Here is a 27,819-nt window from a genome sequence, read left to right on the forward strand (position 1 = left end):
GTGGTGCCACAGGAAGCTTTTGGCACAGGCTAGGGCTGGGTGGGGATGGCAGTGCTGATATTGCTGTGATGAATGGGGTTTTCCAAGCAAATGGGATGTGGGCAGAGGAGGCTTGGTACTACTTCAGGCTTCCTGTGGTCTAAGCCATGATGCTTCAGGAAGTAGTGTTTAACTCAAGAGGAGTTAATAGCAGAGGATATCCACTGTTTGCCAGTTGTAACACAGACACCTTGGTTTTGGTCTGAATTACTTTGAATTGAAAATAAATGCTATCTATAAAACCAGAATATGTGCAAGCTGAGGCTTTACTTAACCTACAAAAATATTGCTGGTGTGGATAATTCCTGAGGAGTTTGCACAAAGCCAAAGTCCTGCCACAGACTTCATGCTAAATCCCCACTTTCCTCTTCATCCCAGAGTTCTGTTTCCAGTTCTCTAACCTGAATTAATGTCTGTCTCTCCTCCAGCAAAGTCAAACCCAGAAGAAGGGTCACTTCTGACCTGTTTCAGAACTCTGTCACGTCCCAGAGAAGAGGACAGAGGGGACTGCACTCTCCCCAGCCAGCACTCTTTAGGGTAGAGGTGAGTAGCAGCAATGGGGGTTTGAATGGAACAGAGGGAAATACAAAGCAGCAAAGGCTTAAGCCTGTGCTTTAGCCATTAGTCTGACATAACAACTCTGAAAAGAAGGGCTCGTGGTTAATACAGTGCCTGTGGGCTATTGTGTGTTTTAGATGTATTTGAGATTGTGTTTTGCCCTTGGACTTTTAAGAGCCTTTAAAAGGTTGGGCAGGTCTCTTGAAATATTACTGTGGTTTGCTTCAGAGGTTGAATTAATTTCTGCTTTCACTTCCTCCTTCTTCTCTACCAGCACACTTAGTTATTTAAAACACAATTACGAGAGGTTGTTACTGTGAAACGGGATCATTCATCACTAGCCCAGGTTAGCAGGCCATCTGGGCTCCTTAGTGCTTTCCCCCCGTTTTTGGCATTTGGTGGGAGGTACTGAAAGGAGCCTGAGTATCCACATGTATCTCTGGCGTGGGGGACAGGGGGAGGCACACTTGAGACCCTGCAGGTGTGCAGTGCTGTCAGCTGGGTGTTTCACTACAGACTGTGCTGTGCACAGAGCCAAGCAGCTCACCTGCTCTCAGTAGGTGCTCAAATTCCTCTCTGGTAACACTGCTCTCCATTCCAGCCTCTGGCACTGTGTGAGGGTTGTCCCTCTCCTCCCCAGCACCACCTTGGCTTTAAAGCCTCACTTGTAGGTAATGTCACTCCAGTGTCTGGCACGTGTCTGTGGCAGGAAGGAGTTTCATGCCCCTTGCTCACATTCACATGCCCTTCTCACTGAGGCAGCTGTGGATTTCTCAGCCCTTTTTCATGACTGCCAGCTTTCCAGAAATATGGATGTGCATCACTGAAAAGGTCATTTTCTGCGAGACATGGCCAGATACACGAGCACTGCTGCAAGATGTGGATTTATGGAATTATTTTTTTTTCTTTCACACTCTTCTTACTCTTTTGTAGGACAAGGAGTTCTGGTCTGAAGCAGAGGGTGACAGGAGCTGCTCTGTCTCTCAATCAATCATGCAACAGGTTAGAGTCAAGCATGGCTGAAGTCAGCTGTTTGCAGTGACCAGTGGTTCTCTTGTGCACGAGTGTTGGCTCATGTCCTTCTCATGTTTCTCAGAGTTCCTGCAGGGGCCCTGACACTGCTCTGAGCACAGAGGAGTGGATGGAACTGTGTAGTTTGCAAGCTGCTTCCTTGTTATCTCTCTGTGGCACTCCCCCTTGAAACTGCAGGCTGGAGATGTAGCTATGTAAGAGACTACAATGTTTATTGATAACGCTACAAACTGCTAAAACTAATAAATCAAATTAATAGGCACAGCACTGTGATCAATTTATTGCATTGTTTTGTGCAACCTTAAACACAATTATGAAGGTGCTATTTTTCACACTTAAATCTGATTAACTACATTGAACTGTTACTGAAATGTCTTGTCATCCTCCCCCACCCCAGCTTGTATTAGGATACATTTCTAACCCTCTGCTCTGCCCTCCCACAAGCCTTTTAAACACAGTGTGATAGAAAGTTTGCTTGGCTCTGCACGAGGAGCTGAACAGGTTTATTATGGAGCTACTTGAGGTTCCTTTGAAGGGGGAGAAGAAATGTGAACCTTGGGTTTTTTTGCAGGCTTATGCTATCTGCTATCTCTGTTTCCCACCTTGTTACTGCTCTGCTCTGATTACATTGAAGTGGGGAGCTGCTGCCTTCTTTATGCACAGGAAGTACAATGCCCAGTGCCCAAAGAGAGGGGTAAAACCCTTCCAAACAGAGATGTCTGAGTGGGGGAAGTGGATGGTTTTTGCTGCATACGCTTGTGTTTCAGAGGAGGAGCTCAGATCAGGGTTGCTGTCACTGCCACAGCTGGGAGTGTGAGGAGAAGGTGAGCTGGCTCTTCGACCACCAGTTGGTAAGAGCAGAGCCATCTGTCATTCAGTGTGGGACAGTTGAGTGCGGGTACACATCCAGGAGTTAGCATGCATTTGCTGAAATCTTGCTAATGCTACTCAGGATGCCCAAAGGAGGCCACAGAGACATGCTCAGGGTTGGAAAACAGCGTGTGTGCAGAGCTTTTGAGTGGGACATGGGCTTGACAGTGATTTCCTAACATTTCCGATCAACGGCTCTCTCCAGATGGAGCATGCCCTGCTGTACACCTTCCTGGAGGCATCCTCTGACTGCCAGTTCAAAGAGCAGCTGTGGTCCCTGGCACCTGTGTGTAACCAAGGGCCGATTGTGCCTCGTCGCCAAGGGGGGATTGATGGTTACCAGGGGAGGACTGTGCATTACCGAGGGTGGCTTGTGCCCCGGAGCCAAGGACCTGACGATGACTCTGAACTCCAGTGTGACGGCAACCGGAGCGGCCACCTGGAGAACGGAGAGCTAGGTGAGTGTGCATTCCTCCATCCCAAATGTCTGTCTGAACGTGGTGTTTTTCTTTCCCCCTTTCCTGTCTTGGCTGTTGACTGTTTCAGAGGGAGTAGTGTTTTCTCCACTGAGAAACTTCACAGTGTGGCTGTCGGTTGGGAGTTTAGCACTTGGGGATAAGACAGACTTTATCTGTCCATGGATTTCTAGAGCACCCATAACCCCAGGGTTTTGTCTGCAGCACACGGGACAAGGGCACAAAGCTGGTTCTCATGATAGCTGTCCTCAAGGAATGTGATATAAAAGCAGTTAATTGGGCCACTTGCTGCTCCTCAGGCAGTGACTGGGGCTGGGATCTTGGAACAAATCGTGTTCTGGTACTGGGTGAATCCCTTTCTGCTCCACCACTGTGGTGGAAACTGTTCCTCACTCAAAAGGTTTCTGGTCCTTTTCCTGCTTCACTAGCCATCTGCAGGGTGGCTACTGCCCTTTGCCCAGGGTGTGCCAGCTGGCACATTGACCTCAACCAGGGTGAGGAGGAAGTGCTGCAGTAAATAGACCCCCCTTGTACAAATTTGTGTAGGTCTCATGCCAGAAGTGACTGTGGGAAGCTTTGCCTGAAGGAGATTGAACAAGGTGTAATGGTTTTAAACTGAAATAGGGCAGATTCACACTAGATATAAGGAAGATTTTTACAACAAGGGTGGAGAAACACTGGCACGGGCTGCCCACTGGCAGTGGTGGATGCCCCATCCCTGGAAACTTTTAAGGCTGGCTGGGGCTCTGAGGAACCCAATCTCATTGAAGATGTCCCTGCTCATTTCAGGGGGTTTGGACAAGATGGCCTTTCAAGGTCCCTCCCAACTCAAACTGTTCCATGAGATGCTCCATTTTAGATGGTGCTTAAGAGACAAGTCATGACAACAGTCACTTCAATAAATCCTAGGATCATTTAGGGTGGAAAAGACTTTTAAGGTCATGCACAGTTTCTCAATTCCCCTCTCTGGACAGGATGTAGCCATTGCTGTTCTGTTGAGATTTTGGCTGGAGATGTTCTAATATCCCCTGTAGTGATTTTTTTTGACTGCACTTTATCTAAACCATAGATAAAAAACCTGTTTGTGCACTGTCTCTGTGAAGCAACTTGGGTTCACGTAAAGGAGTTGTGTTTAGAGCTGTCATGAATACACCATGAGAAGGTGGTTGCTAATGGAGATGAGCAAAATGCTGTGGGTCAGTTTACCTGCACTGAACCTGGTCTGGCTGCAGCCTGTGGACTAAATCCTGCTCCGTGTTGGCAGAGGCTGACGCTCCAACAAACGAAGACGTTATCCGGATCATCGCTGCTCAGCTCGCTGAGATTGGAGACAAGCTGGACAAAGATGTCCAAGGAAATGTAGTAAATGATCTAGTGCAGCACTTTCTGAATGAGAATCTCTCCAGAGAGGTGAGTGAAAAGCCACCTGGCTAGCAGTTCCCCTTTTGAATGTTGTGCGTCCTTCCTGCTGTGACTTTGAAAACAGCAAGCTTGAGACTTCTGTATCTTTGCTATTTTGCTGATTTAATTCTTGCCATCTTAAAATTCAACCCAAACACTTACATTTGGAGATTTGTTAGAGGTGATTCTGTAGCCTGTGGCAGAAGTTACTGTGTAAATTTGGTTCCTTGGGCTCATCTCCTTTCTGCAGATGCTGTAATTACAGCTGTGGGTAGTTGTGGAAAAGGACTGACTTTCAGAGGCATTTTGTCCTTGTTCTGTTGGCCCAGTGACTTACCTTTGAAAATTAACTGTCTGGTTAAGGCTTAGTATTTGTCCTTAAGATCTTTGGACTTTGGTGCCAAGTCCTGTGTGCCTGCTGATTGTCATGTGGGTAAAACAAGCAGGTTAGTGCCAGAAGCTTGACTTGTGCTTGTTACTGAACACTGAAGAGACAGCAAGTCATGAGACCCTTTTTTAGTGCCATAACTGCTCAGTGCTGGGAGCAGCAGTGGATTTTGGCCTGGATGGGTGACCTGCTGGGGTGGCCTCTCCAGGTGGCCTCTCCCTCTTTGATGCAGTTGGCCCAGCATCTAACATGCCTTGCTGCTCTGCAAGGGAAATAGAGTTGAAAGTCTCTTGTGTTAAAAAGGAAAAAGAAGGATGTCTAAGGATTAGTTCCACATCTGGACCAAGGGCCATAGTTTGCTTCCACAGAGCCTTCTTGGCATCTTCAAGGTAACTGTGGCTTTCTGGCTTGTTTGGCTTTCTCTGTCTGTGTTGAAGTTTTCTATGCTCTACAAGCCAATGTAGAACTGCGGACCCACCTTCTTGCCAAAAAGTCAGGATTTAATAACTTTAACCAATCCTTTTGTTTGGTTGGTTTTTTTGTGATGTGGGGTTTTCTACTAGGGTTTATCACTACACAGATTCCAGCAAAGTCTGACCATTCCTCATTCCTGCTGCCTTGCTCTCCACCCAGTTACGTTTCAGATCTTCAAATTTATTGCCTAACCTTTTAGTCTTTGATAAGACTGAGATATAAACCTAGTTGCTGACCTTGTTTTTTCACATTAGTAATATAGCTTAGTGTGTGCATATTGTTCTGTCTTGGGAAAACTGATCTTCCACTGACCTTGGGAGCAAGGCTTGGACACCTTCACTAGCTCTTCCTTATGTGAAGGCTTTTCTGTGAAACTTCCTCTGCCTTTTTCCAGTCCCTACCTAAGCTTGTACCCCAGATCTACGCTGGGTGGATTGTCCTTTCCTGGGAGCCCCAGAATTCCTTTACCATTTCAGGACTTGACAGGCTCAGTGCAAACCCTGGGGAGGAGGGGGCTGTTGCATCCTAAGTGTGTAAGGTGCTGTCTAAATTTTCCCGTGGTGGTGTGCTGCCTCCCTTTTGTTTTATCTTGGGTGAGCAGCTGAGCTCAGAGAGAGTGATCCTTGCTGTCATTCAGGGTATGTAGCAGGCAGGCTGCCCTGCCTGGGAGGAAGGGGAGGGACATCCTGTGGATGCTGAAAGAAGCACATCAGTTACCAGCAGTCCTGGCAGGCTGTGCTGAGACCCCTTTCTCCCCCAGCTGTTGCACTGAGATCCCTCTCCTCCCTCCATACAGGAGATAATGCGGCACATGTCAAGGGTAGTGAGAGAGCTTGCACAAGCCATCCCCGCAGACATGGAACAGGAGAGGGTCATGTTGGTGCTAGCAATGGTCTTGACTAAGAAAATTGTGAATACAGTGCCCTCCCTTCTACACCGTGCCTTCAGCGTCACTGTGGACTTCATGAACCAGCAGTTCCACAACTACATTGATGGAATGGTGAGTGCTGTCAAACAGCTCGGTGCGATCACAGCCGGCCTCTCTGCTGCCCTCCTGGCTGGCCTGGGTTATTCCCAGAGGGGTGGCCTAGCTCTGAACTGCCTGTGGTGTGCTGGGCTCCCTGAAGTGCTCTGGAAGTCAGGAGGAAACGTCAGTCTCTAAAGATCGGTGTGCTTGAGGGGGGTCACAGCTTCTGCTTGCCCCCTTCTGACAGTAGCCAGGGAACAGAGAGCTGTGACTGCTCCTCTCCTCCCTGCAGTCTCTTCAGGGAGCTGTGCCAGTAAGACTGGGGTTAATCGTGCCCTAAAAGCCTGACCTGAGCTCTGATGGCTGTATATCCTGAATGTCTTGATCCTGAGCTCTCTGCTCTTGACTTCCTTGGCTCCCCAGAGCTTGGCAGAACTGGAAGGGGAAAGGGATTGTCCCTGAGAAACAACCCTAGGAGAGCAACAATGAGAAATGGTCAGATCTGGTTTTGTTCACTGTTGGAGCTTCAGCATAGGTGGATTCTGTGCAGCTCATGGGCAAGGTGGGGTAGAGGCCGGGGCTTCAGCTGTCTGGGAAGGGGAGAGGACACACACATGTAGTGAGATGTGGCAGTACCCAAGAATGAGTCTGAGTGGTCAGAGCTGTGATCCTGCCACTCTGTGACAGTGCTGACACAGCTGTGGGGAGCTGCAGGTCCGTGGGACACCCCTGTGCTGCAGGCTTGCCATGGGCAGCACTGGCAGCCACCTGCAGAGGGGCTGGGCTCACCCTGTGTCCCAGGACTCAGCACCCTGTTCCCTTCCAGGCAGCAGGGCACGGTGTCACTGTGCAATGTCACTTGGCACTGCCCTTCCCTTCACTCAGTTTGGCTCCAGAGCGCTGAGTTATCCCAGAAATGGGTCACTCGTGTGGGACAGGCCCTTCCTGCTGCCCCAGCTGGCTCCGAGCACTGAGCAGCTGCTGGTTATCCCACCCCAGGAGGTGCCATCAGGAGCGGGCTGGAGCCGGGCGCCAGGGGCTGTCCCACGCTGTTCCCCCGGGATGCCTCCCTGCCGCTGCACGGAAGGGGGTGATGGCAGCCGCGGAGGCTCGGCAGGGGGCAGTGTCGGGGCGCGGTTCGCGGCACTGGGGACGCCCAGAGGTCCCCGGGAGCTGCCGGGCTCCTGGGCTGGGTGGGCTCGGGGCTTGCCGCGGGGGGTGGCTCTGCTGCTGTTAATGCCCGTTCTGTTTCTCTCCCTCCAGCTGGGTGAGTGAGCTCTCCTGCCCTCCACGTGGAGAACACGGATTCTAGAAGACAACTTTTCTTGGTGTTTGCTTTTTAACTTCTGAGATACTGTGGAAGTGTCTCAGTATCTCCCACAGCTGTGAAAGGGATGGCAGAGCTCCATAGATAGGTTTTTGTAGATTAGCACAGCTCTGCCAGTACCTGCAGGGAGAAGTGCTTGCCCTTTATAATTTTAGGATTTTTTTTCAGTTTTTTTTTTTTTTAGCAATAGCAGAGTTTGTGCAGACCCTGGCTTATACCTTCAGAGGCCCAGTGGGGGCAGGGCCTGCACCCTCAGTGTTTTTTCTAATCAGCTGCAGCATTTTGCTTTAGTTATTCGCTTGCCAGCCCTGCTCTTGCAGCTGAGCCGTGCTGAGTGCTGCTCCCTGGAAGGCCTCAGGCTGTGAAATGGATGGTTGATCAGTACAGATCACAAGTCATCTGTGGGGTGGATGGGAATCAGGCCTACCTTGATGGGGAGCTGGCAGCAAGAGAGAACAGAGCCCATAAGGACGGAGGGGTGTTTGGCCTGGTAAAGATACTTTAGTATCAATCACCATCCACCTGTGTTTGTTTGAAAAACAAAACTGATGGAGTAACTGTAAAGAAAAAGGCAGGAGTAGGCACAGGGCAAGTTTTTTTGATAATGCAACCTGGATATGCTTGAGAAAAAGTGATATATCTAGTAATCACATCTCAGGTTCAACAAACTTGGACTCAGGTTGTTCGACACATAATCACACGAGGTGGCAAACGTGTCACCTGTGATCCAGCTGCCTCATGAGTTTTGAAAGTTTGTAAATATTTTATGGGCTTTCTTAAATAAAAATGTCATTTCTGGTGGCACTATGGCTCGTAACAATTTCAATTTCCACCTGGATTTTTTTGGTGCTGTCAATTTTTTGTTCAAGTACTCGTGGCATTCCTCTGATTTACCAAGGCTTACGATGCAGCTGGCAGCAGTAGAGACACTCTGGTCCTGTCCTTGTGCCTTGCATGAGCAAATTTTATGTAAGTAAAAGCATCTTTTCTTTTGGTGCCTGCACTAAAACAGGGAGAGGGGGAAGCACAGAAGTAGTCTACACATTGTTCTTGAAAACTGTACCATTTATTAAAGTGCAACCTGGGGGCATGGATCTTACAGCAGTGTCCCATTAGCAGAGGGAAAAAATGTACATACCCCTTCACTTCAACTGACTATAGAACAATGAAGCTGGGAAGAACTTTCTTTTAAAGGTGGAAACACTTTTATTAACCAAATGGCACAAGAAGCTTTAGACAGTTTTCCCCAAGAGGGCTGCACTTGCATATTAGAAGGAACAGTATGACGAGTTCCTGGGATAATGGGTGACTTGAGGACCAGTCAGGGTCTCTTCCCCCAGGCAGGCCTCTTGAGAACAGAATCCGAAATCCCTGCAAGTCTGTCACTATTTGCTTACACCCAGCAGAAGCCTAGTAGAAGATATCCCCTAACATGCAGCTTTAGTCAGTCCCATTAGTCTTTGCTACTTAACAAATCAAGTCCCATTAGTCTTTGCTACTTAACAAATCAAGTGGCATTCTTTTGGTCTGAGTTTGAATAAAAGCTTATACTGCAAGTATAAGCTGCTTATACTGCTTATACTGCAAGTTAAAAATGGGGACAGACCCCCTAAAGGTATAGCAGTAAGATGCATCCTCTGCAGCTTGTTCTGTCCACATTGATAGTGTTCCTTCCCTCCCCTGCAGATACTGCAGGGAGATCAAAGGCAGCTTCCACTGGAAGCCAACAGGAGCTCCCCCACTTCTACAGCATGACCATAGACCTCTGGCTTGGAGGAAGCAAGTCACCTACCCAAGAGACCAAGAGAGGGTCAGCTCTAAGTAGGAAAAAAAAGTGATAAGTTATTTAACTTAAGGAAGTGGATCTGGGTAATGATGTGTTTGTGGTTCCCCTGGACTTTACACTGCAGCTGACCCCTCTGAGCTGGTGCCATTCCCCAGCCAAGGACTGGGCAGGAGAGTTCACTCTTGTCAGACACAAACTGAATTCCCTGCTCCTCTGGGCCTGAGAGCTCAATCTGCTGGAGTCAAGTAGTGGTGGCTTAAATTTTATAAACACCCCCTTTTTTGTTATGGCAATACAGAGCTTGCAGTTTGAAGCACAGGTACATACATGGAGTCAAAGCAATACTGTTCTTGTAACCTCCCTAGTGCTGAAATTAAGCAGACCAAGCCAAATTAAAATCATGCACAGCTTCTGCCTTCACTTGGTACAGGAGATATTGTGCCTCACCTCTCCATGTTTCACTGGGAAACACTTTCTCCTGTTGTGCTTCAGCCTGAGCAGACACAAACAGAGCCTGGGATAAAACATTCTCCTGAAGCCTTGGGCATTCTGAAGCCCCTCAGGCATTGCAGCTGGGCTGTGTTCACCTCTCCACCCCACACCCCCCCATTTCACAGCAAAGGAACCTCATAATTACACTCTCAAATTCTGTAACAGGAGCTTGCTCTGGCTTAGGGAGCACGATGCTGCCAGAAGCACTTCTAGTTTTTTCTGCCAAAATAGCAAGATCTACCTTCCTAGGGCCTTCCTAGTACTGCCATATCACTGTAGCTGAAATTAAATACCAGGAAGGTTTATGAGCTCAGATTATTTTATCTACTACAGTCATTAAAATGAAAAAAGACCAAACTTGAGAACCTTGCTTGTGACCCTTAGAAAGCATTGATTAGTTAAAAAATCCAGTCCAGAGTGTTAGGCTGGCTGTGATCAATGCTGTGTGAAAAGGAAGGAAGCAGGATTCTGGCAGCAGAACTTATCCTGTCTAAGAGCACTCAGCACTGCAGCTTTCACCTGGCCCTCCAGCTGCAGATGCCTGAGTGCAGCTTCCAGCCAGGAAGAAAAATCAAGCCCTCACAAACAGCACGGATGGATTCCTTAGTACTAACCTGCTCTCCAGAAGGCATGTTAGGAAAGAAACAACCAACTGCAAACACCACCACAACAGGCACTTCACCTCCAGCCAGAATCTAAACTGGTGTCCAAAAGCAGGTGCAATACTGAACAGAGACCACGCTCCCGCTGCATCATCCGGCTCTGTGCCAGGAGCTTCTGTTTGGACTGGTGAGTACCTGGAGCAGCAGCAGCTGCTCCAAGATTCACATCTTAATGGACAGAAGGCTGCAGAAGTGCTGCTTTCTTGGCTCCAGATTGTTGGGCCAGCCCTAGCATCTTAGATTGTTATTTTCTGTAGTTTTCAGCAGCCAAATTACCACCCTGAGAACCCCTCTCAGCACCCACCCAGGCAAGTGAAAACCAAAACCTTAAGTATTCAAGCTGCCTCTCTCTCTCTGCCCAGTAATATTCCTGTTTTGGCCAGCTGAACAGCTCAGTACTGTCGTGTTGCCCCACCTCCAGCCCCACAGCTGGATTTTGTGAAGGTTAAGGGAGTCCACCAGGCTCCACCCCACACAGGGCAGCTACAACAGGCAGGGATGTGGCTCTGTGTCTGCACTTTGGGCTTTTGGGTAACAGTGGGATTCTGGGGTTTGGTCTTTGCTCCCAGCCTCTTGTTCCTGCAGTGCCAGCTGAAGAAAGCCCTTGCCCATCTCCCAGCCACAATGCCCAACTGAGCATAGCTTAGAATTAAGCACAGCTGAAATTTAAGTTGCACCTTATCTTGAAAGCCTTTTCCTTGACAGCTCCTTACTGAGCATGCTGCCCACTGCAGGTCATTAACTATTTACCACTTCTTTGTAGATCTCATCTGCTGCTGTTTTAGCATCTCAGCTTTAGGGTGTGCTAAGGATAAAGTGAAGACAGAATGGGTCTAAGGTAGATATTTTGTTAAGATACAGGCCACTCGAGGACAGATATTGAGGCACTTCTGGGAAGGGGATATGCAACACAAGTTGCCCTTTTGTAAGTATAGAGCTACTGCCTTTCCCTCTGCCAGCTACAAGAGATCCACTAAAGAGAGGTTGCATCCCACCTTTTAGGGTAGTTAGAACCTGCAGTGTAGGATTACTGCAATATACTTGAAGATGGGGGGGAAAACCCCTTCCATTTTCTAATTCACACCTCTGACAGAGCAGCCTGTCACTCAGGTATGGAGGAACACTGCCATCTGACCTTACCTGCCCTTTGGTGACTTCCACAGGGCCTGTCCCAGCTCTGACCACAGGACTCCAAATTCAGCAGAATTCAAGCCCACAACTGACCTTTTTAACTAATGGAGTGTTCCCAGAGGAAAGAGACTCACAATGTCCTGAACATGTGGTCAGTGGGGTGGGGGAGAAGAGGGTACAAATTCTTGCTGACTTGCCAAATCTAAAAGACCCTTAGAGGAAAAGAATATTCTAGAGGAAGGACCAAGCAAAAACATACAGTGCAGCTGATGCTCCATTAAATGTGGCAACACACCAGATACTCAAGTATTTTCACGGTCAGGCAAAAGACTTAACACAGTCACTTATTCCTTACTCCTGCTGCCACCTTCTCACTGCTGTGTGGAAGAAGATGCTTTGTATTTAATACCCTGCTGGGCTCCTTGTGCCAACAAGTTATGGACTTCTTCCCTAGCTAGCCTGGATTTATTCCTGTCCTCTACTGATCTCCCACACTAACACTGAAACAACTACATCCAGAGAAGAGTTAAAGTAAAACCAGTTCTGTCTGCACCCCCCTTGATACACAAATTATCCGGTGCCCACAGAATCCATCTCTGCTTTAGAGTAACCTGCTGTGTGGTGACAGCTGGGGATGTCCCAGATGTAGGCTCAGTGTCTTCAGTAAGGAGAGGATGTAGGTCAGGTTCAGAACAGCCCTTTTTCCCACAGAGAATGTTCCTGGAGAAGAACCCAAAGCCATCAGCAAAGCAGCAGAAGAGGGGCAGCCCTATCCTGACTGACCAGGCAGGAAAGCACAGCAATGAGACTACCAGGAAATGGCAAAGTCAATTCCACTTTGCAATATGATAAAGGGTTTTGTTTTTTTTCTGTTAAGGCCAAACTACTAAGTTTTGTATATGGAAAAAGAGCCATTAGTGATCAACAGTAAAGTCCAGAACTCCACAGCTCCCAAGTTCAGTCCACAGTGGCAGCACATATGTGACAACCTTTCTCTTAATATTCAACTTCACACACACAGAGTTCAAAATCCAGTAAGTTTTCTAGAAAATCCATTCTCACAAAAGCTTAACCAAAAATAATTCCTCAGAATCTGATACGCTCTGACTAACTTTCCAGCATCCTGGGATAGGAAAATGCAGCAAGAATATCCTAAAATAGAGAATATGCTAAAAATCTCTTCATTCTGAGATCCCTCAAGAAACAGGCTCATCAGGAGATGTACCCTAGATAAAGTTATTTAGAAATAAAAGTACCTTGTCTTTGTGCTTTGTGAAGAGTAAGATTCCTGTAAGCTCATGTTTCGGTTTCTACATTATCGCGAGTTCCCCTTCACCTCCCTCCAGCTGGTCTAAGCCACAGTGCCAGCACCAACCTTCAGAGATGCATCCATAGTTCTGCCTGGAAAGCCCAAGGTCTTGCCCACAGAGCTGCAGTGGACATGGACAGACACACAAACATGCTGAAAGAGGAAGGCTTGTAGCTGGATCTGACTAACGAGCATGGCAATACTTAAAACGTTTCTCTCCACACGCACTTGAAGAATTGTGACTGCAGGAAGAGGGGTTTCCTTTCTGCCAAAGTAACTTTTCTCAGCATTTGTGAACCTGTAAGTTTAGCTGATTACAGATTCACCGCTGCAAAAGAAATCGCACTGACCAGCGCTCCGGGTCAGGTCAGGAACAAGCAGATAGAGGAGATGTTTAATGCTCTTTTGCTCACTAGAATCCATTGCTTTATATATCTGGGATTCTGTCACAGGCAAGACCAAGTTAGGACTAAATACACTCTGTGCTTAACTTGGGAAAGACGATGCAGACTGCGGCGTGACACAGGACAGCAGAGCGTTTACCGCTGAACGCACCCCGGAGATCAGAGCGCTGATCCAAGCGGCACCGTGTCCAGCATGAATTTTGCACCTCTGGTAACCGAGGGGTCGCAGTAAGTGGGCCGGGCAGGAGGAAAGCAAATGAGTTCTCAAACCAGCAGTGTCCCTCCCACCCTCCTGGGCAGCACCTCTACCCCAGGAACACCAGGATGCTCAGAGATAATACAGCAATAGAGAGGCAGCATCTTCACAGGATGGGGCTCCAGTAAACGTTAGGGGCCAAAACCAGTGTGAGCCAAGAGGTAAAAAAAAGCACTGTCCCACCGGGGCTTAGGAGGAACCTGGAAGGTTATGAGGAGCAGTGCTGTACCTGAGAGGAAGCCGAGACAAAAGGGAGACCAGCCTCTCGCTACAGGACTCAGGTTGGCTAATGTTTGTTAGGAAGGGCTCTGGGGCGCAACGGGAAGTGACAAGACAGCACAGCTGCAATAGCGGTCAGTCTGAGAAGCCAAAAACTCCAGGGGTTGGCAGCAGCTGGCTCTCCCCTTCCCCTGGGGATTCTCTGTTCCAGTTCCTAGAGTATGAGCACCCCTTTCTTCAGCACCTGCACTTAAGTTCTTAAATTTGCAGAATTTTTTTTTTGTTTTTTTTTTTAAAAATACCCCAGTACTTTAATCACGAAAAACCAGTCCCCGCCCCAATTCTACTAAAAACATGATTGTCCGTAGCTGGAGGCTTATTGAACAACCTCACCCCGTCACCATTAAGTTACTCGAATGTCCAATTAAACAGCAGGCAGCTCAACCCTTAGGTAACACAACTACAAAAAAACTGGATGGTGCTCTCTTGTCTCTCCCCCCTCCTCCTCCTCCTCGAGAGAGCTCCGTTACTTTTTCCTAAGCGCCAGCGCTACTCCGACCGCTACAGCCAATATAGCCACGGCGGCAGCCCCGCCGTACAGCAGTATCGATTTCCCTTCCGGCAAGAGGATGGGCTTCTCCTCGGCAGCGGAGGATTTCTCTTCCGCTTCTTCCAAATGGCCCTCTTTCCCCGCTTTTTTTTCCCCTGGAAGCAGTATTTTCTCAGGTTCTGGTGCAGCCTTTTCTTCTGACGGCGCTACCTTTGGGACAGGTTTACTTAGTGCGGGGATTTCAGGTTCAACAAGCTCTTCGGCCGCTTTTCCCTTTTCCTCCTGGGTTGCACGCAGAAGTGCAGAGGGATGTGCTTTTTCAACAGCAGCAACTTCAGCTGGAGGTTTTGCTTCCTGTAGAGAAGCAGAGGTTTCTGGGAACGCCGCCTGCATGGTCTCTGCAGCGCCAGCTGCCACCACTGCTTCCTCAATCCCCTCCGGTATCTCTTCCTTCTCCACGTGAACAATGTCGGAGTTGGAAGAGTTGTTCTCGCTCCTCTCTTCACCCCCTCCGTTGCTGTCCAGGCTTTTGACTTCTTCAGGATCCATAGCCACTTGCTGCCAGGACTCGGGTCCCAGGGAGACTGGCAGGCTCTCCGTGTGCCAGCTCTGACTCGCCGACAGGGAGACGGGCAGGCTCTCCGACTGCCACGACGTGGTCACCGTGGGGGACTCGGGGGGGCTCACCTGGCCTGAGTTGTCACTGGTCAGGATGTAGATGTCATTACTGTCCTCTGCGATGAGCCCGGGGTACTCTTCCTCTTCGGATTCCAAAGTAAAGACTGTCCCCTACAAACAAAAGGGAAGACACAACATATGAGCCACGGCTTCAGCATTACCTCCCCTGTACAGGAAGGAACAGGACACCTGGAAACTTGAGCTGGAAGAAAGATGAGAGGGCTCTGCAGCTGCCTGACCTACATTTCAGTAGCTTACAGGACCCAGCTGGTCCAGCTGGCATTTCCAGAGAATGGAACCTCTTAGATGAGCTTTACTGGGAGCTCCTCCTTTCCCTGACGTTACTGCATCGCCGAGTACACCACCAAAACACACCACTATTAACCAGACAAGATACTAAAATCTGAAACCAAACTGCAACAAAACAAAGCAAGCAAACACAAGGACATGTGCCCAGCTGAATACAGCTGCCTTCTCCCTTCTGTGCACCCTATTGCTTGTCTGTTTTCATCCAACAGTGTTCCTCTTACATTAATTTTATCCCATTTCCAGTGCTATCTGAAGCCTGCATTTCTACTTTGTACCAACAAGCTGGAATATACAGTAATTCTAGTATTTTACCACAAACAATTTTAGCTATTCTTAAAATTAAGTTGTGTAGCCAAAGTCTTGAAAAGTTAAGTTGAAACAAACAACCAAGCACAGACATGCAGAGATGCTGACAGAGTTGGCTTGCTTGTATTTAGCTCATTCCCCAGCAGTGATTGGCAGCTCCCAGCAAACTCCCCCAAGTTCACACAGGGAGCATGACATTCTATGGTATGGAATATCCCTTGGATATTACCAGTTTGGGTTAGCTGTCCTGGCCACCCTCCCTTCCAGCCTCTTGTGCCCCTCCTTGCTAACAGAGCATGAGAAACTGAAAAGGGCTTGGTTTAGGGTAAGGGCTACACAGCCAAAACGTCAGCATGTTATCAACATTACTCTCATACTAAATCCAAAACCCAACTCTGTAGCAGTTACCAAGAAGAAAATTAACTATTCCAGCTGAAACCAGGACAAAGAGATGGGACAGAGAGGAACCCCAAAGTTTGCTAGGTCACATAATAGAAGTCTGTGAAACCATTAACAGAGATTCAATAACTTTTCTGCTCATAACAAAAATATTTGAACATTCTATAAAGTACTGCAGTGCTGGGAGCCTCTTCTGTGCAAATTCCTTGTTCAGTTATCAAGCTTTCCAGTACATTCCATCATAACATGAAGAAAAAAATTCCATTCATTCTCTTTCTTTCTGCTCCCTTCTACACTCAACAGTTCTAAAGCACTCCAAGCAGTTGTCCCTCTTTTTTAAACCTTTCCAACACCAGTGCATTTGGGGGTTGACTGTGCTCCAGTCTCCTACCTACTGTTTCCCATTCCTCTCCACAGAGACACAAGACACACTGCAACTCCTCACTGCCCTAGAACGGGGAAGGATGTCCACACAGACAAAAAAACCCCACCAAAATCCCAAAAAGTGAGTTGGCAGACACAGGAGAGGCAGCACAAACACTGCTGGTCACTGGCAGGAGCTGTGATCAGAACACATGAAGCAGGGTTGGGATGTAAATCTCCTCAGCCCATGGAATTTCGGAATATATTTGGACATGGACAAAGGAATACTGAAGAACACTTTGAAAAGGAATTTTTCTTCATAAATGCCTTTAAATTGGTTGGATGTGGGAAACATCATCCAGCTCGGTAACATGTTCAAAAACTCTAAAGAGAAATGAAGCACAGAGTTCCTCAGGGAAAGGGTTAAAGGTGATTAAGCTGTTCATTAAGGATCTCCACAAAGTCTTAATTCAGAATGAAATAAAAGCTAATAAAGCATTACCTTTGTGAAAATTTCAGACACCACCCACATGCCAACAACCCCAAAGCAAGTTCTGCTCTGTGAGCAGTGACTGACAGTTCAGGACTCTGGTACCCTCTTGAAAGTCATGTTTCACTAGAACAGCTAATTTTTTTTAAATGCAGTTCAGGCCATTAAAGCAAAATGGAGCTCGACACCCAGGGGGAAACAACCAGCATTGCAAAGGAAGGGCAGTGGAAAAGAGGAGCCAAGAAACTGAAGTAAAGGCAGAGGTTACTGGATCCAAAAGAGCCCTGAGCCATGTGGGCTGGGGCTGCTGTGCAGTGTGGGAGGACAGGACTCCACAGCAGCACTGCCCTGTCCTGCTCCAGCAGACACTGGAGAGCAGCACAGCAGGGAGTCAGTCACTGCTGTCAGCTCCCACCACTCTGCTGAGGATGGAGAGGCAGCTCACTGCCCACTCTGAGACTGTACACTCACTCCTTTCACCATCAGGGTTTGCTCTGGATGTTAAGTAGGAAATACTCTCACTGGAATATAAGCCAGTACCAGACACCTCCGATTATAACAGATTTTTAATTTCCACAAGTGACACAGACTCTTAAGAGTGGCAATTAAACAACAAAATAATTAGGGGTGAAACCTGCAATCTCATGAACCTCTGTACTACCCTCCTCCCTGCTCAGCTCTACCCTTCCACAAATCAGAATGATTTCCCCTCCACAGCACATCACAGCACACTAGGCCGCAGCTGTGATCTGACGTTAGCAAAAAGAACAGGGACACCCAGCCCTGACAACAGCTCTGCTCTTGGCACTGCCCTGGGAGTGTGCCCCTGCTGCTGTGACCCACTCAACACGAGGCATACACAAAAATATTCCAAAACCACACCGTGCTGCTGCGGCTTTGTGAGCCCTGGCAATTGCAGCAAACTTCCATAACGAACTAAAAGAAGCATCACACAGGGCCATACTCAGACAGCCTGAATTCCCCTGCAGTCACACCCTGTTCACTGGAGAAAGCCCAGAGGCTTTGAGCTGTGACTCAGCAGCCCATGGAGGGGAGGATGGAGCCACCTGTAGCCAACAGGGACAGTCGGGTACAGAGACTGCCGTGAAATTTAAGCCATCCTGATGCTTCTTAATACGTACTTATTCCTTTAGCCTCTGCTTCTGCTCTCTTCCTGATCCACCACTCTTCACTATTCCCTTCCCTGTCATAAGGAAAATCAAAGGAAACCCACAGACAATTTGCCCATGATAAAAAAGAACAAATAGTTCCACCTACATGTGGTACATAAGGTACCACCACAGCTGTAATGTGGACCAGCAGGTGCCCAGGCCCAGAAAATATCTTTGCTCAGTATGACACAATGCCAGATCCTCAGCAAGCTGACAAACAGATGGGGAGGCAACACTGGTGCACAAAGATTGGGCATTAGTTATTCTGGTTATCCTCACATATCAAGGCACTTTTAAAATGTGCTTTGCTGGAGCGGTTTCACTGGAGACACACTTCTCACAAAATACAAGTAAGATCCTGAGGGTAACACACAGGATAAACTGTTTTGGAGAGCATAAGGAAATGAAGGGGGGTACTACAAGAAACATGGGCAATCCTCAACATTTCAAATACTTCATTAATACATGAACCAACACCACACACACATCCTGCCTTCAGCAGAAGGGAGGAGGGCCAAAGGGGCTCAAGAGTGTTATTGTTCCTCTTCTCACGCAGGCTGTGCTGACCTCAAAAGAGTTATCAGTCGCTGGCTCCCTACAAATCAGAGCCTTATGCAGCCTGGCTGATTCCTTTCTGTCTTTACAGACAATTTAACTTCCGTGTCAGTGCCTCGGGGACACAACTCTCCAAGCCTGAAGCCAGGGTTGGCAAACCTGGGGGGGAGCTGAACGCCCCGAGTGGCAGTGGGTAATTCCATTCCACTGCTTTTTCGTTAAAAGCTTGTGAAGCTTTAATTGAAAAGCCAGACAGTAATAGGCATTATTTAGGATACGTGATTAATATTTCTTGAGCTGAATTAAGATTTAATACATAAAGTCAAGCGGATAAAGCCAGGATTTTGTGACAGTTCAGTTGAGGTTTGCACTTCCTGGTGTTTTTTTTTTCCCCCTTTTAAAGCAACTGCAATAAAAGCTGAATGACATTCAGGACAATTCTCTTGATTCATCTACAGATGTGACCCAGAAGCAAAGCCCCAACAGGCAGATTATTTCAGGACAGGATGTAACATGTGGAAGGATTTTTAATAACTTGAGGCCTTATATAAGCCCTACACTTTAGATTTATTAGTAAGCACGAATGTATGTAGGTATTTCTTTATCTGCTTTGTTTATTGTAAATAGACAGTCTACTGCTTCAAACCAGAAAGATCAGAGCTGCTCTTTTTCAAATTTGCCACGGGAGACTTACAAACTCATCCAGCAAACTTAGAGAACCACGTCAGGTGTGGTAGAGAAGCGTGGGTAAGCCCCTCACCACAGCATCCTGCCACTCCTGATCCCAGCCACTGCCACTTGAGGGAAGAGTGGGCACAAGTTGTGAGGAGGAGAAGGAGAACTGCATATTTCCTTTCTTGGCTAGAACATAACCAGAATGGTTCACAGCCCATGAGGCAGGCCTGAGGAAAAGATCAACAATTCTGTGGAGGTGGCATCTGCAGACCTAAAGAACAGAGCTACTGCAGTCAGACCCCACTGTCCTCAGCCCGTGGGGTCTGACTTGCAGAAAGTATTTGGACAAGTGACAGAAAGCACTCTAACAATTGTGGCAGGCTCACCCTCAGCATAGGCTGTAGCTGCTAAGCTACAGGGTGAGCTACACCGGAGTACTCTAAACTGGTAACAAGATAACAAACACACATCTGAAAGCTCCTCCAACAAGCAGAATCCATCAGTCTGGATTTAGCTGTAGTCCTGCCAGTGCCAGGAACCTGAACTTTGCTGAAAATCACTCTCAGCCATGGACTCAGAACACTACCAGTCTTTGACATACAGTACAGAACTGCTCCTTAAAAAACACCTGTCAAGTTTCAAATATGACTTAAAGACAGCAAATGTAACAAAAAAAAAACCCCAAACCACGACTTGGAAACTGACTCTTATGATGACTAATATTATTTCTCATAGTATTCTAATAGGTTGTTAAGGGTATACAAACAAACTGACTTATTAACTATAGTAGTTATATTTGCTAAACAGCAAAAACTTTAACTACACCTAAGGAAAAAAAATCCCTATTTAGCAAAATAATAATTTCAGCCTGATTTATGTAAACCTGCTCCTGGTGCAAAGCAATATTCACATCCAAATTCTGAATGTCTCAAAGACAAAAGCAACTTTTTTTCTCTATGAAAAGAGTAGGAGTAGTAGCACACACTGCATCTATAATGGAGATATTATTAAATAGTGAACAGAAAGAGATCCCCATCAAGGTGTCCAACAGAACATTTACTGCCTCTTTGAGAAGACTTTGAATGCCCTCCCCTGTAAACACCAAAGACCAGGAAAATGCAAACCAACTGTGTCTAAATGCTGTGGAAGCTGCTTCTAAGGTTTGGTTTTAAGTGTTCTTAAAAGCTCAACTGGTCTCTCTGGTTCAGTTCTTAAAATATAAACAAGGAATTATGTGGACAGGCAACTCACACAAAACTCAATTCTGAAGACACAGAGGAGCCCACCCGAAAAGCCACACAGCCCAGCAAGCCACACGCACACCCCAGATCCTGATTTTGTCCAGCACAGGCAAAAATTCTGTACACAGATCAAAGTGCCACCAGGGGAAAAAATAAACATGTTCCCTGGGCTTCAATCCCTCAACATGAAACTGAACAGACCCACATAAAATCCCTGATAAAAAGAGTGTCTTGAGGTGCAGGAGGAAATACTGGCAGAACAGTCCCAGGAGAGCAATTCTGGCTACGATAAAAAATTCAAACCACTCAACTCAGCTAGAAGTTTCTTAGTTGAGGGTACTGACTATCTTGTAACATAACCCATCACAGAGAGAAATGAAGTTCAAGAACCATTTGGACAATGTTCTCAGGCACATGGTGTGATTCAGGGTCAGGACCTGGACTCAATGATCCTTGTGGGTCCCTTCCAACTCAGGATATTCTATGACTCTATGGCCACTTTCCTCACACCAGCAGTGTCACAGCAATGAGCACTAGGAATCCATCAGGTGCGTTTGTGCTTAAAACCTACTGTCCAACAAACAAGAGGCAAGGAGCGATGAATTGGCCTGTGTCCAGGGGTCCTAAGACATCTCCCTCTGGGGAAATAAGCAAACTTCCCACAACAACAAACTTCCCCAGAGCTGGGAACACACTTGCTGTAGGATTTCTAGCTGTGGCAGAGGAGCAGTCGTGTGCTGGTGCCGAGGGATGAGCGGGCAAAGGCTGTGCCCAGGGATGGCTGCCGGGGTGCGGAAGCTCCGCTCCCACCCTTGTTTGACCAGGCTGCAGTTCCATCTGCTCCATGTCTCCATCCACAGCCCTGGTACACTGTGCCTCTTCAGACCCTCCTGGAAGTCAGACCTGACAGCACTACCCTGCTAATCCTTCAGAGAAACGGGATTATAAAGGAGCTGCTGACAACACTCAGATCCAGAACAACACATTTTGAAATATAAAGGAGTAAGAAAAAGCCCTCAGGCACTTACTGTGCCTCTCTGTCCATCTCTCTGAAACTGTTGAGAGAGGTGGAGCCAAGACAAAGAGAGCAGAGTTCTTACAAATAGTCCACAAATAGGACAGCACTTTTTATTAAGGAAAAAAAAAGGAAAAAAAGGTTGAGTGAACCAGATCAAAGCACTCCTGTACTGCAACCACTGCTCTCATTCTTCCCTTCAAGGAATGCTTTGGCTAGAACAGCCTGCAGAAATGATCCTATTCCATCCCTGCCCTCCAGCATAACCTCTACAACCTGCAGAGTCAGCACCAAACCAACATCTTTTAAGGTTTCTGTGTTATCTGTTTAAATTGAGGTAAATTCAGTTATTTATAGACCACTTCTTCAGACAGACAGATTTGAAGTTGTTGGAGGGAAAAAGAGAAAGGAGATCTAGTTGCTCCTTTACTGTTTAATTTCCTTTTTCAGTCACAGCGCCTAAAAAAATCTATTACTGTATCAAAGAAGTTAGATACAAATAAAAGTGGACATTTCACTGCAGTGTTCCATGACATGAGTGGAAATTATAATTATTTTGAAAGGAAAACTCCTTTCTAGGACTTCTCTAATTAGACTGCCCTTTCTTGCATCTCTCCCACATTAAACTTACTTCTCTCTCCTCCAGTGGAGCACGTCTCTCTATTTCTGCATTGTCATTCCCAGGGCAGACACCTGGACTGCTGCAGGAGATTTTCATCCCTGGTAGCACAAACTGCCTGCCTCCTTCCGTGGGATGACAAGCATCTCTTTACTCTTTCTCCTCCAGATTGTTTAACAGACTCTCATACGCACATTATTCAAGCACCAGCAGCAAAGAAAATGTTTACACTCGCTGCAAAGCCCAAGACAAAACACCGGGAACACAGAGAGAACAGCTCCTCTAAGGCTGAGATAGGAAACTGTAAACACTGTGCACATTATAAGCGAATTTACTTTTACTCTCTTCAGCATGGGCAATGAACTAGTTAAACGCAAATCCAGGCCTGAACATCGTGAGACAAGAACCCTGGGAAGGCAGAGACAATTCCAGCTTCACAAATACAAGAAGTTCCAGGCTGGTTATTAACTGCACACCGATAAACATCGATTGCGTGCGCTTAATTCACCTCTTCAAACAAGGGAAAAACAGATGGGCTTGTGACAGGAATGTGAGTCTGAGAGAGAAAAAAAAAGGCAGCTAGTTTCCAAGCAATCTTACACTTTTTCCTCCTTATAGACATTCCCAGGCTATTTCTACATATATGAAATCTAACCATGAAAACAGGATCCGCAGAACCTGAGAAGAAGTGAATTTTTTGGGAGTAGGGGTGGAAAAGGAAGAGGAAAAAAATCCTTACCAACTGACTGGCCTTACTGTGCACCTTTCCAGGAGACCAAGAATTGCTTCTGATGCAGCAGCATTCAGCCCTGGAGAAGTCAGACAGAGCAAAAAGGGAGGGGAGGTATGAGTAGGAAAGGGAGGGGAGAAGAGGAGAAGGGAGGAGAGAGGAGGAAAGGGGTGGGGAGAGGAGAAAAAGGGAGGGAGAGGAGAAAAAGGGAGGGAGAGGAGAAAAAGGGAGGGAGAGGAGAAAAAGGGAGGGAGAGGAGAAAAAGGGAGGGAGAGGAGAAAAAGGGAGGGGAGAGCATGTATACTGCATGTCAGTTTGTTGAGCCCTAACATTGCTTTTGGGAAAGAGAAGAACGAAGCTACTTGTAATCAGGCTGGGTATTGCTTTGCAATGGTTCAAGATGATAAAGGAAGGAGATCTTAGCGTGACCATTTGACTTATTAGTCAGGAGGAAGAAATGTGTCCCCTTTTTAGAGAACCTGGAATGCCCAGCACACTTTTTGCTCTGAAAGAGAGATCATACTAAAACTTAAGACTTAAGTAGGGTAAATATAAGAGCTGCAGCCAAACCCATCACAGCAATTAGTGAAAGAGGGAGGCTGTTCAGAAGAAAGCAAGATTTCCTTGCTTTCCTACAGTCCTCCAAAATCCTTTTGCATCTACCTGCAAATCTAAGAGATTGTAAACTAGATGAGGTGGTCCTTTCATCTCTTCATTCATGTTTATGTTGCCAGCTGCACCCAAACACCATATACAGTGCACTGCAGACATTCCTACTTGGAAGACTTTCACCCTGAAGTAGTGGAAGAGAGCCAGGGGAAGGGGAACAGGATACACAATGGCCAGAATCACAGCACTGAAATACCTATGCACTTGAACACAAAAATATGCCAGCCATTCCCTCACCAACCAACCCACCATTACATCCCAGTCCCATCCTGACACCCAAAGTTAGCTGAATCACAATTTCAGTGCCTGAAGGAAGAATGGGAGGGGAACACTCATTGCTTCAACACATCATCTCGTAACCATCTCTCTGCAGGACTGGCATGAAAAAAATCAAAATGCAACTTCTCATCCTCTCATATCTCAAATCTCCCATTCCCTACAAGCCACGTCAACTTCTTGAAATCTGCTCAGAGCTATCCAATTTATAAATCTTAACTCCCTTGAGCCTGCAATTTTGCTTCTAGTTAACTGTCCACCTTCCTCAATCAGATGCTTTCCCAGACCAACAAGTCTCCTGAGCTCCTAAAGGAACCTTCAAGCCTTGCACACATGCAGAACACTGGGAGCTCTTCCAGCCGCATCCTGGCTGCACAGCAGGATGCACCAAGGGCATGACACAGCTCTGTAAAATGTTGACTCCCCAGATCCACAGTGGGGCACAGGAAAGGCTCAGCTGACCCCTTACCTTTGACTGGCTACTTCCCTCCTGGAAAAGGTTGACTTCAATCCAAAAATTGAGGAAGATCCCAAATCACGCGGTGCCAAGGGAAGAGATAGTACAAGAGACACCACAGAGTTTTTCAGGTCTGCCCCTGAAAAGCTGACTCCTGTGAAGTTCTCCTCTGCTCCTGGCCCACAAAAAACCAGAGAGGCTATTCTGGCATCTTCTCAGTTTTAAGTAAGCTCTTTGCAGCTGCAGGAAAGACCTATCTTCACCCGCTCCAAAATAACACAAAAATTGACCCTGTTACTGTCACAGCAACATGAGTCACTGGAGACTCCCAGGTTTCTACGCTGCCCTTATGGTTCTAGCAGATTATTACTGACAACTTGATCCGGCACACAGAGCCCCAGTGGCAGATGCTTATCTTAAAAAATGCAAACACTTCCATGGCAGCGGCTCTTCCTGGCCCTTCTCAGAAACACAACCTCTCCCACCCCGGCCCCACGCCCTGCTCCCAGCACTGCCATCCCCAACCACCATCCCACAGGCTCAGAACAAACTGAGAATCATGCAGCTTGGGAAAGATGAACATTTTGCTTAGGGAGGAAAAAAAAATAAATACAGTAAACCCACCTATTTCCCTTCCTCCACGTAAAGTCACATGCCCAGTGGGTCCCCAGCCCTATGCCCAGAGCAACTCACAAAAGGTTAGTGCAGCTACATTAATTCATCTGGAAAGGATTTTCATCACCTTGTCTCTTTCCTCGCCTCTTGTGCTGTTTCAAAAATAGCTCTGGCTTGTTTGCTGCGCCGCTGGTGTCAGTGTGATTTCATGCCTGGCTGGACGGACACAGACGGGCTCGCAGCCCGGCTCTGCACATACATGCACAGTCACACAAACACAAAGCACAGCCCCCTCCCTTGGAGGCCGTGCTGGAAAGCTGCTTGTTTTCAGAGGCTTTGCACTGTGTTAAGTGTGTTTACAGCAGGCCTCTAAAAGAGGCTGGAGAACAGACCACAGCCCTTTCTGGGGTTAAAAAACGAGGCAGGAAAGCAAAACAGCACCAACACTGATCTGTCTAAAAGCTGCAAGTAAGGACCTGCCCTGGGATGAAAATACTTTGAAATGTAAGTGCATTTATCAAACAACCTGAGGTCATTTGGCTGAGTGCTGTTACTGCTTCTCTCCATTAAAGACAAACAATCTCTCCCAAAGGCCTTGAAAACTATTATCCACCACTGCCAGGAAGGGAACAGATAAAGAAGGTGCAGATGTGCAGAAATTCTGGAAAGAACTAGTCTTAAAAAAAAGCTCAGGTACACTCTTGAAATGTGAGAAGCTTCTGAATGAGATTTTTCCTACTAGTGCTTTTTTTATCACTGGGTTTTCCTGAACAGCTTTTCTTTTTAGAATAAATCAACTTGCTGGAGCCATTTCACAAATCCCAGATTAATTCCATTCAAATCTGGCATCCCTCCCAAACCCAGTAATCTTAAGTCTCAGCCTTCAAGACCCAGCTCCTGGGCTCTGAGCTGTCTCTCTGATGTATTTTTAAATGAAACCTTCTCAGCATGCCATGACTCAGGAACATTGGTTACCATGAATTAAAGATTTCTACAAGGAAAATTGAAGCACAAAGAAATCCTGATTGCTCATTCTATGCATGTTCCTATACAGTTATAAAGTCTAATATGCATGAGGTATTTTAACACTTATTATAAAAATAAATTAGTACCTACTGACATTTCTGTACGAAGTGTTCTCCAATTACTTATCTGCTAAAAAACCCCTCTGAAATTTAAGAGGAGAAAAGAAAACATATACCATTCCCAGCAGTCACCAGGGGATACTATTAAAAAGAAAAGCCTCTTGGGCACAGTATCTCTTGCTAGGGGTGTTTGCTTCCACATGCAGTGCTGCATGTATATTAACAGGAAAGCACATACAATCAAAAGCTCACCATACAAATTACCAACAAATTAGCACCTTAACACACCGTGTATGACACCTAATTGTTATCTGACACCTAAGGACCTCTTCAACTACAACAGCAATCCAGCAAACCAGGCATGCAAAGAACTGGAACAGACTGCCTGGGGAAACTGTGGAGTCCAATCACACAGGTCTTTATTGTCAACATCAGAAATGAATGGGTAAAAGTCAGTTCTGCCTTGGGGCAGAGAAGTGACATAGATGACTGCCAGAGATCCCTTTCTGGTCCTGACCTCCTCATATTTTTTTGCTTTTTCTGAGTCATTCCTTCTAGCAACTCCTCAGCCTTCACTCCTGTTCAGACTCTTATCACATTTATCACAAATAAACTTTGGACAAAGTACGAAAATGAAACATGCTCTTCTTACCCATCCTCCCTGTTGAATGATATAGTCTGCAGAATAGTCTTCTAGATATGTCACCCCGAAGTTCACAAGGGCACTCAGTGGTTCCTGGCCCCGTCTGGTTAACTCCATCAGAAACTGTTGTAACAGAACCAGGGGCACCAAGACCTTCAAAAAACAAGAATTGTGAATAAATATAAAAAGCATCATCAACGCTACCGTGTAGCTAGAACAGAATTCACATGGTCCACAGAAAAGGTCTGAGTCTACAAGGGATTTAATTTCTGACATTTCAATACACTTCATTTCTGTGAAGACACAAGGCAGACACGCAATACAAGGCACTAAAAAAGAAACACTCAGTTTGATATGCACAGCTTAACTAGAGAATTTCATAGGACACGACTGCAGTGCTTTCTTAAGCCCCATTTTTTTCCCAAGACAGGACTCAGGTAGAAAAGCAAAAGAGGTCCAGAACTTTCTACCCCAGAAATGGAAAGATAAAACATAGCTTGAAGGGATATGCATCCAATTGTATTAAGCAGCAAACTTTGAATAGATACTTTGCACTTCTCTTTAGAAGTTCACACTTGACCTTGAGACGGGACAGGAACAAACATCTCCTCCCAGCAGCATAACATCACACACATGTTTAGAATGACAAACATAAACCCCTCTCCATGTCAAACTATGACAAATTTAACACACAGATTTTGCTCCCTCATTTCCCACTCCTGTTCCTCTTTAGAAATGTTTTTTCTTTAATTGAATGCTCAGCCTCAACCCAAATTGCTCTGGAAGATGAAAGACTCTGTGAACCCATCTCCTTCATATTATACAGTTCCAGCCACCTCCTTCTGAAATTATGTTTTTGTTTGCCTAAACAACAAGCAGTTGAACTTTTAAACTCTAAATTTATTCTCCTGGAGCACCCAAGTGGCCCTCTGGGCAAAGTTTATACGCAGCACTTCGCCAAGGTCAGGAAACCGGCATGAACTGAAGTCACGAGCATCTGAAAAAGCACTTTTATGATGTGAGAGAAAAATATTTGTCAGTTTTACCACCCCTCGTTCGTGACAACTGCACTGCACATCCATTCACTGTGCAGACAGGAATGCTGTTCCCCAGTTGCACAAGGGACATACAGGCTTTCCTACTGCTCATTCCTACCTCCTAATGCCTCCTTCCTTTTCCAA

General features: G+C 46.6%; 2 protein-coding genes across 3 annotated transcripts in view; one reads left to right on the forward strand and one right to left on the reverse strand.

Moving 5' to 3' along the window:
- The first annotated feature begins 438 nt into the window (after nt 1-438).
- On the forward strand, nt 439-8,330 carry BID (BH3 interacting domain death agonist). The gene is made up of 6 exons (XM_029963546.1): nt 439-582; nt 1,531-1,599; nt 2,705-2,957; nt 4,240-4,385; nt 6,035-6,238; nt 7,469-8,330. Exons 2-6 carry the CDS (start codon nt 1,591-1,593, stop codon nt 7,478-7,480), a joined length of 624 nt encoding a protein of 207 aa, XP_029819406.1. The 5' UTR covers nt 439-582; nt 1,531-1,590; the 3' UTR covers nt 7,481-8,330.
- Nucleotides 8,331-8,574: 244 nt separating this feature from the next.
- Nucleotides 8,575-27,819, reverse strand: part of BCL2L13 (BCL2 like 13) — a 40,672-nt gene continuing 21,427 nt past the window's right edge. For both annotated transcript variants that reach the window (XM_008920628.3, XM_029963478.1), the window contains exons 6-7: nt 26,648-26,791; nt 8,575-15,130 (exon numbers count right to left, since the gene is read on the reverse strand). In XM_008920628.3, the coding sequence (XP_008918876.2) occupies nt 14,318-15,130; nt 26,648-26,791 (957 nt within the window). In that variant the 3' untranslated portion in view covers nt 8,575-14,317. The remainder of the gene's footprint in view (nt 15,131-26,647; nt 26,792-27,819) is intronic.

The sequence above is a fragment of the Manacus vitellinus genome, unplaced genomic scaffold (assembly GCF_001715985.3).
Source record: "Manacus vitellinus isolate BGI_N305 unplaced genomic scaffold, ASM171598v3 scaffold_5_pilon, whole genome shotgun sequence".
NCBI lineage: Eukaryota > Metazoa > Chordata > Aves > Passeriformes > Pipridae > Manacus > Manacus vitellinus.

Coding starts and splice junctions, on each gene's coding strand:
- BID (XM_029963546.1), top strand. Junction 2,958..4,239: donor CCTGGAGAACGGAGAGCTAG/GTGAGTGTGCAT, acceptor CCGTGTTGGCAG/AGGCTGACGCTCCAACAAAC. Junction 4,386..6,034: donor ATGAGAATCTCTCCAGAGAG/GTGAGTGAAAAG, acceptor CCCTCCATACAG/GAGATAATGCGGCACATGTC.